The sequence below is a fragment of the Gymnoscopelus microlampas genome (assembly GCF_963454915.1).
Source record: "Gymnoscopelus microlampas genome assembly, chromosome: 18".
Lineage (NCBI taxonomy): Eukaryota > Metazoa > Chordata > Actinopteri > Myctophiformes > Myctophidae > Gymnoscopelus > Gymnoscopelus microlampas.
The window spans coordinates 47,894,224-47,905,994 of record NC_139955.1 but is presented as its reverse complement, the minus strand read 5'-3'; the positions used below and the strand labels follow the sequence as shown (position 1 = coordinate 47,905,994).

The 11,771-nt window shown below is 42.5% G+C and overlaps 1 protein-coding gene across 1 annotated transcript; it reads left to right on the top strand.

The window, feature by feature from the left end:
• Positions 1-3,177: 3,177 nt before the first annotated feature.
• Positions 3,178-11,771, top strand: LOC311033449 (uncharacterized protein; the record flags this gene model as incomplete). The annotated part of the gene is made up of 9 exons (XM_084040960.1): positions 3,178-3,243; positions 3,530-3,779; positions 4,200-4,354; positions 4,795-4,870; positions 6,932-7,077; positions 7,398-7,467; positions 9,841-10,031; positions 10,756-10,881; positions 11,682-11,771. The coding sequence occupies exons 2-9, from the start codon at positions 3,539-3,541 to the stop codon at positions 11,769-11,771; spliced, it is 1,095 nt and encodes a 364-aa protein (XP_083897086.1). The 5' UTR covers positions 3,178-3,243; positions 3,530-3,538.

Sequence of the window (11,771 nt, the reverse complement as noted above, 5' to 3'; positions counted from 1 at the left end):
CGGCTATTATTTAGTCACAATATTTGTTCTATGTGTGTGACTGTATGATGTAGTAGTACATTAATTGACAGAATAACAGTTAAAATGTGGAGGTTTCTGCCCGACAACTGACGAATACAACTTTACAGTCACAGACAGGGAGGGGTTGGGAAAGCAACAAAGTTGTATTTAAGTTTCCTTCTTTGTTGTTGCTGTGTTTTTCCCCTTATGAAATAGATACAACTTATAAACGGTTATATATTGTACATATTCTACTTAGTTAGCTACGGACAGGGAAGGGAGGGGCTGTAAATATTTTGTAAGTTTATGATGACTTGAGTTTCCCCCCCCCCCCCTTGTCAATATCTGATAATGAAAAAGTCGCCAAAAAATAATAATATATATATATAAATTAATATGACATATTAATCCTTCCTCTGTTCCTCATAGGCCTACACACACACACACACACACACACACACACACACACACACACACACACACACACACACACACACACACACACACACACACACACACACACACACACACACACAGACAGTGGTGTCAAATAGTAACGTTACAGTAAAAACGGTAAAAAACAAAGAGACCAAATAGTGTGTGTAGCCTTATAGTACGCCTATCACTGCCTTTGGTCCCAAAAATGCTTGTTCTGGTAACTGGTAGATGTATTGAGAATTTTTACTGGCACAATTATCCAATGTAAAACTGTATAAATAAAGCATAAATACACGCACATAAATGATAACATAAAGCATAAACATTATACAACATGAAGGTAATGAAGGCATAAAAGGAACAATAACACACCTCGCTGGTGTTGAGAGACTGGGCTAAAACAACAGACAAATTGTGCAATGTAATAATTTATAACCCTTCAGATCACACGTCTCCGCGCGTCCGTTGTATTGGTGAAATTAAGAGCAGACAAGACTTAAAATTAAGTGTATTTAATAATAAAGCAGTAAGTTAAAATAATTACAGATTGAATATAGAAATGTACTTAACAGAGATCTCTGGGCTCCCAATCAACTGTCCTTAACAGCAACAAGTTACTTCGAGGTCAGTTCATCAGGTCTGAGCCCCGCTATCTGTCCCTGGAGCCTATTTATAATATCCTATACATGTTATACTAAAAGTTATCAAAAAAAGTCGCTGTCGGTCAACCAGGGTTTCTTCATCAGGGTGGACAAGTGGTCCCCCCCTGGCTGATTTACGGGTTTGAATGACGACCTTCCGTGCACGGACCGAGTGCCTCGCACCTATGGAATGCAGCACATCCTCCCTACAGATAACAGTCTGAGCATACTGTCTCAATGCATCGGCGGGGAACTGAGAGATAAGACACATAGTTTTGCTATGCGAATAGATAATGTTTATCACAATAACTGTATTTCTAAGGATATAATTCTAGCAAGGCTATAATGATTTCATAAGGTAACAATGTGTTTTCTGTGGGGGTCTATATGAACAACATAAAACAGTAATATTGAATACACACACATTTGCTCTTAATAACTAAGGCTTAAAAAGGATATGAGTTACCATATAAGGATATAAGTCATTTGCTCATAATAACTAAGGCTTAAAAAGGATATAAGTTGCCATATAAGGATATAAGTTGCCAACACACACCTCGCTGGCTGCACATAAACCAAAGGGAACGAGAATGAATCCATGGCCATCAAACAGCAACTCACAACTGGGCCAAAATGTATAGTGTAACACGCTTGTGTCTCTCCATGAAACCACACTGTATAAAGCGTTCTGGCTTGAATGACCAATTTCATTGTTTACCAACAACAGAACAATAAAGTACTTTTCATTGTTTACCAACAACAGAACAATAAAGTACTTTTCATTGTTTACCAACAACAGAACAATAAAGTACTTTTCATTGTTTACCAACAACAGAACAATAAAGTACTTTTCATTGTTTACCAACAACAGAACAATAAAGTACTTTTCATTGTTTACCAACAACAGAACAATAAAGTACTTTTCATTGTTTACCAACAACAGAACAATAAAGTACTTTTCATTGTTTACCAACAACAGAACAATAAAGTACTTTTCATTGCTTACCAACAACAGAACAATAAAGTACTTTTCATTGTTTACCAACAACAGAACAATAAAGTACTTTTCATTGTTTACCAACAACAGAACAATAAAGTACATTTCAGAGTTTTTTAAAAAGACTTTTCCACTGAAAAGAGTACTGCTGTGGTTCTCAAAGTGGGGTCTAAAAAAATGTGTTAATATACTGTACAAGTAGAATCAAAATCAGTTTAGCCACTTTTAACTTATATATACATATATATGTATAAAATACATTACATTACATTATTAGAAAAGAGCTGTAGATCTGCTATCTTCAAGAAAATCTGCCTCCCAATGCTCCTATTGTCTGGGAGGACGTTGCTCCCCATCGCCTGGGAGGCGTTTGAGGCACTGAAGCCGTTTAGGATAATGATAATAATAATAATATGGTTCAGTCTCTCCTGCTGAACCATATTATTATTATCATTATCCTATACAGTTTTATCATGCAGGAGATGTCTGGCTCCTGGCTTCACATCTACTGCACCAGCAGCATGTGTTTAGTTGTAAACTGATCAACTCCTCCTGGCGACTGCAGAGAAACTCACTAAAATAAATACATCCAGATCCAGTGGTCCGGGCTGTGAGTCTAGACTGAGTGATCTGTAGGCGGCAGGTGGGTTATGACGGTTGATGATGCCGAAGTTAAGCACGTCCATCAATTTGAAACAAGCTATTTAACACTCAGTGTGAAGGGACGTTTGTGATAGGCAGAGCTGGAACCATGAATGGGCACGCCAGGCCCACTGGGCCCAGACCGAGACCCAGGCCCACTGGGCCCAAAGCTCATGGGGCCCATGAGCTTTCCTTTGAATTTTATTTTCCTTGTGGACAATGTGAACTTTTACCTGTGAAGTTTCTGCCTACTTTATTTCCCCTTTTTTGCACCAATCTCATGGATATACCGTAGTTGGACTATATAGACTGATTCTCCTGCATGTACTGTAACATACACAACAAACAATAGATTTGATGTCTTAGGATCGTACTTGCAGATTATACGTTCATTAAATGAATTGTGAGGTCATGTCTAACATTTATATTTCTTTGTTTTCAGTGATGTCCTGATAGAAACATGTTTTCAGTGATGTCCTGATAGAAACGGAAGAAAACAACTGATTGTTACTAACCCTTCCATTGGTGAGTCATGCTTGATTTGTCACTTCTGTCTGACATCTTGGATTGAGTCATGAGATGAAAAAGTTTGAGAACCACTGATATAGCAACATATACTGTTAGGATTTAGGAGACATTCGTAGAATCAGCCTCAGGTCTTAATGGGTTAAGTGAACAAAACATTTATATCTAACCCCTATTCTAGCTTTCTTATTATTTTAATGTGGTTACTGTGCACCATCTAGTGGACTCTTGTAGAACTACACCACTGGAACACTGATTTGTGACTAACCCATCCCAAATGATACAGGAATCAAACATGGAGACAGGTGATAGTAGCTTGATCAAGGGCATTCTGGAGGAGCTTGGACGCAATAACTGGAAGGATTTCCAGTTTGAACTGCAGCAGCTCAAGGTGATCCCATTCTCTAAACTAGAGGTAGCTGACCAGGGTCAAACCACAAATCTGATCACGCAGACCTGTCACAATAATGCGATTCAAGTCGTGGCTAATGTTCTGGAGAAGATCGGAAGGAATGATCTATCGATTCCTCTCAGAGGTAGGTGGAAATCAATCAATGTGATCAAACGATATTGCCATCATGATATCGCGCTAACGACAATGTCTTGATTGATTGAACACTTTATTAACAGTTTGCAAAAAGTACAGAGGTACTAAAGTTACAGTTCTACAATAATGCTAAAAGGATAACACAAAAAGCCGTGGGAGTTGGTTTCCTTTGAGGTCCTGTGTATTCAATTCATCAAGACATATAAAGACATACAATACTATACAAGAAATCATCAATACTAGGAGCAATGAAAGTTTATTCACATAACGTGTGTGTGTGTGTGTGTGTGTGTGTGTGTGTGTGTGTGTGTGTGTGTGTGTGTGTGTGTGTGTGTGTGTGTGTGTGTGTGTGTGTGTGTGTGTGTGTGTGTGTGTGTGTGTGTGTGTGTGTGTGTGTCCATCTATCCAGTGAGGCTGGTACAGGCTGCGGTGAGGCAGGTGCAGGAGGCAGTGGATGCCCAGGACAAGGCCTCTCTGCTGGGCAGCCTCAGGCTGGAGGCCCTGGGTCTGCAGGGGGTCCAGGCCGCCAACACACACATGTATCTGGACCAGCTCACTGACAAGGTACACAAACACACACACACACACACACACACACACACACACACACACACACACACACACACACACACACACACACACACACACACACACACACACACCTCACCACCTGCTGAGTCTTTGATTAGACAGCGCTCTGTTATTGAGTTCAGAGGTCATTATTGAAAAATAACACACCAATGAATTCACTGATTGACCAATCAGTAAAAATGTGGTTTAATGTGTATGCTGTCATGTGTGTTTAATGGATACACTGCGTGTGTGTGTGTGTGTGTGTGTGTGTGTGTGTGTGTGTGTGTGTGTGTGTGTGTGTGTGTGTGTGTGTGTGTGTGTGTGTGTGTGTGTGTGTGTGTGTGTGTGTGTGTGTGTGTGTGTGTGTGTGTGTGTGTGTGTGCGTGCGTGCGTGCGTGCGTGCGTGCGTGCGTGCGTGCGTGTCCTACTAGACGGTGGTGTTGGACAAAGACAAGATCCAGAGAGTGGTCATGTCCTGTAATGATGCAGCCAAGGCCGAGACACAAAGTAAGAACCGGGTCAATTTATGTTGACAAGCTAGAAGTCTGGTTGTCTAGGTCCTGTTCAAAATTGCAGACAGGTGTTCTTTTATGGCGTAAAGTTAATTCACTCCCATGTCTGTGCCAAATCCGGGGGGGGGGGGGGGGGATTATCACCGGAAATATTTGTTTAATCTAAAATACAACCCATATACGTAATCTCTTCTTTCCTTGTGATAACATTGTCACCCACTCTGATTGACAGATTTTACAGAGCCGAGTCATCTGCAAACCAGAACAAATTGCAGTCACATGCTGATGTCATGTTGTTAACGTACATTAGGAACAGTTAAGGCCCTAGTATGCTTCCTTGAGGAACACCACAGCTCACTGGGAGGAGGAAGGACAGGGTTCCGTTCCAGATAGGATTCATCCAGTTCACTGATCAAAACCGATTGATTGATTGATTGATTGATGCACTTTATTTAGTAAGACATGAGAACAACAGTACATGGAAGTACAAATTCACAATACAAGGTCTACTAAACTGGTAGACTCATTAAGCACTGAGCTTGTTTAAGATGAGATCCCCATGCACACAAATCATGATGACATTTAAGAGACAGACAGATATACACACTACTATACAGAGCGTCATACAATCAGCTTACAGGTTACTGGTATGAAGAGTAAAAATATGTACAAGTGAAGGAAAAAATGGGGAGGGGGGGGGGTTGGGGGGGTAGGTTAAGACGTAAACAGGGGCCATTTTCGAATTGCAGCCTCCTGAAGGTGTATCTTTAGGGCAGTTTTGAAAGTGAGTAGGGTTTTACACTCCTTTACTCCTTTTGGTATGGCATTCCACATTTTTGATGAATAGCATGAGAACGAGTTCATTCCCTTTGTTGAGCCAAATCTGGGTTGAACATGATTTGTGGAGCTGCCTCTGGTGTTATGATCGTGGACTTCATTAACGTTTTGGAAGTATTTTGACAAATACAGGGGGATACCAATGTTGTCGTGTATCTTGAAGACCAGGCCCATAGCAAGTTGCTGTACTCTGTCCTCAACCCTAAGCCATCCAATCCTCGCAAAATGAGCAGGGGTTAGATGGGTTTTGTGATTGAGGCCAAGAAGTAGCCTTACTAGTTTGTTTTGGGATGTTTGGAGCCTTGTTTTTAAGGCCTTGGAGGTGTTGTGATACCATGAGGAGCATGCATAATCATAACAACCTTGTATGAGGGCCCCTGCAAGATTCTTCAGAGTATTCTTACTGACGGCCAATCCTATACAAAAAGTGTGTTCTTTGGTTGACCTTTTTGATCAGTCTTTCGGCCATTTTGTTACCGGAGAGGTTTGCCTCTTTGATCGCTTTGATCGCTTTGATCGCTTTGATCGTGAAACTCTCAGCCTTGCTAAGGTTAGAACCAAAGAGGATGGATTCAGTTTTACCCAGGTGTAATGATAGTTTGTTGTCGGAGAGCCAGATACAGATCTTGATGATTGACCGATTGCCTTATCAATCAGTATAGAGTGATTTAATGCCTTCAAATGCCTTCTGGAGGTCCAACATGACCATGCCACAGTATTTGCCCGAGTCCACCTCACATTTGAAGTTATCGATCAAATATGCCAGGTTTCAACACAGCAGTCCTGCCCCGCATCACACCACACCGCCCTGGTCCACATGGCCTCGCACCACCTCGTTACGACCCATACCTACCGTTTCCATAGCACAGTAGTAACACAAACACAGTGGAGTCTTTCACCCATTCTACGCAGTTACACGCGGGAGACATCTCACTGAGAAGATCCAAAATACATATGTAAAAAAACATACAGTCAGTTCTACAATAATGTTAAAAGGATAACACAAAAAGCCCTGGGAGTTTGTTTCCATTGTGGTCCTGTGTATTCAATTCATCAAGACATATAAAGACATACAATAATACGCAAGAAATCATCGATACTAGGAGCAATAAAAGTATATTCACACAACGTGTGTGTGTGTGTGTGTGTGTGTGTGTGTGTGTGTGTGTGTGTGTGTGTGTGTGTGTGTGTGTGCGTGTGCGTGCGTGCATCCATCCAGTGCTGGCTGCGGTGAGGCAGGTGCAGGAGGCGGTGGATGCCCAGGACAAGGCCTCTCTGCTGGACAGCCTCAGGCTGGAGACCCTGGGTCTATTGAGGGTCCAGGACGCCAATGCACACAGTTACCTGGACCAGTTCACTAACAAGGTACACACACACACACACACACACACACACACACACACACACACACACACACACACACACACACACACACACACACACACACACACACACAGCATTCAACCAAACCATGTATGCTGTCATGTGTGTTTGTTGTAAACAGTGGTGTGTTTAATGGATGCACTGCTGTGTGTGTGTGTGTGTGTGTGTGTGTGTGTGTGTGTGTGTGTGTGTGTGTGTGTGTGTGTGTGTGTGTGTGTGTGTGTGTGTGTGTGTGTGTGTGTGTGTGTGTGTGTGTGTGTGTGTGTGTGTGTGTGTGTGTGTGTGTGTGTGTGTCCTACTAGACGGTGGTGTTGGACAAAGTGGAGATCCAGAGAGTGGTCAGCTCATCTAATGATGCAGCCGAGAGACAGAGTAAGAACCTGGTGCTTTCTGACAACATGTCCTCTGTCCACTTCAACATGTCCTCTGTCCACTTCAACATGTCCTCTGTGCACTTCAACATGTCCTCTGTCCACTTCAACATGTCCTCTGTGCACTTCAACATGTCCTCTGTCCACTTCAACATGTCCTCTGTCCACTTCAACATGTCCTCTGTCCACTTCAACATGTCCTCTGTCCACTTCAACATGTCCTCTGTGCACTTCAACATGTCCTCTGTGCACTTCAACATGTCCTCTGTCCACTTCAACATGTCCTCTGTCCACTTCAACATGTCCTCTGTCCACTTCAACATGTCCTCTGTCCACTTCAACATGTCCTCTGTCCACTTCAACATGTCCTCTGTCCACTTCAACATGTCCTCTGTCCACTTCAACATGTCCTCTGTCCACTTCAACATGTCCTCTGTCCACTTCAACATGTCCTCTGTGCACTTCAACATGTCCTCTGTCCACTTCAACATGTCCTCTGTGCACTTCAACATGTCCTCTGTCCACTTCAACATGTCCTCTGTCCACTTCAACATGTCCTCTGTCCACTTCAACATGTCCTCTGTCCACTTCAACATGTCCTCTGTGCACTTCAACATGTCCTCTGTGCACTTCAACATGTCCTCTGTCCACTTCAACATGTCCTCTGTCCACTTCAACATGTCCTCTGTCCACTTCAACATGTCCTCTGTCCACTTCAACATGTCCTCTGTCCACTTCAACATGTCCTCTGTCCACTTCAACATGTCCTCTGTCCACTTCAACATGTCCTCTGTCCACTTCAACATGTCCTCTGTCCACTTCAACATGTCCTCTGTCCACTTCAACATGTCCTCTGTGCACTTCAACATGTCCTCTGTCCACTTCAACATGTCCCCTGTCCACTTCAACATGTCCCCTGTCCACTTCAACATGTCCCCTGTCCACTTCAACATGCCGCTTTCTCCCAACTTTTTTCGGCGTCGACATTATGCCAAAGTAATGCGGAAGCTTTGCCCCAAAACACACTCACCCCCATTTTTTCACGTACCAGCGGTTCTAGTATTCTTGTATTTGTTTTACTGAGGATATGGTTCGAAGTAAGTTAAGGGTTAGGCATAGTTTTACTGTGGAGAAGCTTAGGAATAAGTTTAGATTTTGGCACCTTTATACCGAGGTTAGGTCTAGGAATAAGATTAGGTTTGGCATAGTTTACTGAGGTTAGTTTTAGGAAGACCAGGTGAATACCACCGGATATACCCCGGGGCGACTGTGTTTTGGGGCAAGCTACGTCAGAGGACCGCACATGCTGCCGTACGGTGGCTGCAACTGCTATAAAACTGGTAGGGGAAATCGAATGAATTTCAATCCAAAAGGTTTACAGTATAAATATTGAGAAAAACGGAAAAACGAAGGGTAAATGGTGCATTTATATAGCGCTTTTATCCAAAGCGGTTTAGATTGTGCATTACATTCACCCATTCACACACACATTCACACACACATTCACACTCCGATGGCAGAGGAAACCATGCAAGGCACCAACCTGCTCATCAATTAGGGTTTCAGTGTCTTGCTCAAGGACACTTCCACACTAACTCTGGGGGAGCCCGGGATCGAACTGAGAACCTCACAGCTAAAATATCACTTACCCTACCTTTAATATCAGTTAATTATAAACTTGTTAAGCACTTCACACACTGACTGTGACAAGGTTAGTTCCTATTGAAAACATGGTCATGGACTCGTTAGGATTTTAACGGTTCCGATTCCCTCCTAACGATTCCGGTTCCTAACGGTTCCAATTCCCGATTCCTAATGTTCTTTTTTTCCTTTTTTTTCCTGACATCCATTATACTTATAATATACAAGTACATAATAAACACAAATTAAATCATACAAATGCAGCGTATCCACTCCACACACCCCACACACACTTGTAAGTAACCATGGATGCATTGCATCTGGATGCTGCAGACAGGTGTGCTGTCAGCAGCAGGTGTGTAACCCATGCACATGTGCCAAGACCAACTGTTTAACAAGCTGGTGTGAGTCAGGAGAAGGTAGAACAATGGCAGAACAAAGAGCCAGAGGCACAGCTGTCCAAATGCAATACTTTTAATATGACAGATGAGGAGCTCAATAAATGAACAAAAACAAAAAGAAAAGTACAGTGGGAAACCACTAGAGCTTCAGAACAATGCTGACTTACTCACAGGTGACATTGTTCTTTTCTTTCTGTCCTTGCTATAAATGTACCAGTTGTTACACTACTATTTACGTGGGGATGTGCATATGAGAGCTTTTTTTATCATTCATATAATGACATTATTTTCTGTTACATATTTATCTCAACCACTCTTTTTTCCTCTTACAGAACAAGCTGCACAGTTTGTGACGCAGAACAGGGCACATTTGATCCAAAAGGTGTGCATGGTCATGCCTATAGCAGACAGTCTTGGAACCATAGTTCATCCAGAGCTCTATCATAAGATTAAAGCTGAGGAGACATCTATGGACCAAATGAGGACGCTGTATATAAAGGTGCTAGATCCAGGTGGAACACATGTCAGAGCAGCATTTTACGATGCCCTTAAACAACACGAACCCCATCTGTTGGAGAGCCTTGGTAAGATCAGATGTTGTATTAAATTACCCTTTTTATGTTTTTTTTTAAAGAAGGTATCACTTTAATTTAAAAGAAAAAAGGCCGGCACACACAACAACCTTAATATAATGTATAGCAGCAGCGCCATAGAGTGAATGTATGTCACAGCCCAATCAAAGGCATTGCCATAGTCCAAACCGCTGGCGTAGCGGTCCGGGCACCTAGGCTCAGTGTAGCCTGACAACGTGTTGCAGGTTCGAGTCCTGATCTCGGCGCGGCGGACTTTGCTGCGTGTCACTCCCCATCTCCCATTTCCTGTCAAACTACTGTCCTATCAATAAAGGCATAAAAAGTAGAAGAAAAAATAATTGCCATCGCACATTTCTGCAAACCATGGATGCTTTGCATCTGGATGCTGCAGACAGGTGTGCTGTCAGCAGCAGGTGTGTGACCCAGGCACATGTGCCAAGACCAACTGTTTAAGAAGCTGGTGTGAGTAAGGAGAAGGTAGAACAATGGCAGAACAAAGAGCCAGAGGCACAGCTGTCCAAAATGCAAGACTTTTAATATGACAGAGAACATGAAGAGCTCAATAAATGCTTGCAGGCTCCCCAGGCTGTTTGAGGAACAGGCAAGGCTATGGCAGCTCTCTGGTCGGTGAGAAGCCATCTGTGGCTGTCCCAGTCTAAGCTGCGGCAGGAGGACCGAGCTTGTCCGATGAAGCTGCCTATTGAACCATTGGCCATGTTCGGCCAAGAGGCCAGTGTCTTGTTACAACAAGCTCAGGAGGCTCGTGGATGTGCACAGGAAGTGATGTCAGGAATGCTCCGGCTGGGCCGTGAGCAGGGTGACTCACCATATAGAGCTATTTAACACTGTTACTGAACAAACACTCTATAGTAATGATTACTATCACAATATAGAGCTATTTAACACTGTTACTGAACAACACTATAGTAATGAGTACTATCACAATTATTTTAACAAAAATCACTTACTGCACCTTTAATTCATGTAATTAGGGACCTTGTGAATGTCAGACGGCCTTTGTACACATCCAGTTATAGCCACCCCTGGCACACACACACACACAGACACACACACACACACACACACACACACACACACACACACACACACACACACACACACACACACACACACACACACACACACACACACACACACACACACACACACACACACACACACACACACACACACACACACACACACACACACACACACACACACACACAGTGGCAGTCAGACTATGAGGTACCTTTAGTGTACCTTTCATATAAAGGTTATATACCATATAGATATTCATGATTATTAGTTATATCAAACGATGCAGGGGTAGTAATGATTCAATGTGATACAGTAGCACAAAAGTTTAAGGAAGGAATCTAGAAATACATATGACATCCAACATGGACATCATTGATGTCAGTTTACATACATGACACAAAGCTATGAAATGGTACATCAGAATGTATTCGAATTTTCATCTTATTCATTGAATTACTTTTAATACACAATATGTATATATTATGAATTTATATTTGATCGTAAACTGATACTGTATTGTATCATGTTTTCTTCATCAGGAGTTGAACTTGAAGCTGACTGATGTGGGAGAGGATCAGCAGTATCCTGATCATCCAGACAGATTGAAGGACAGGTCACAGGTGATGTGA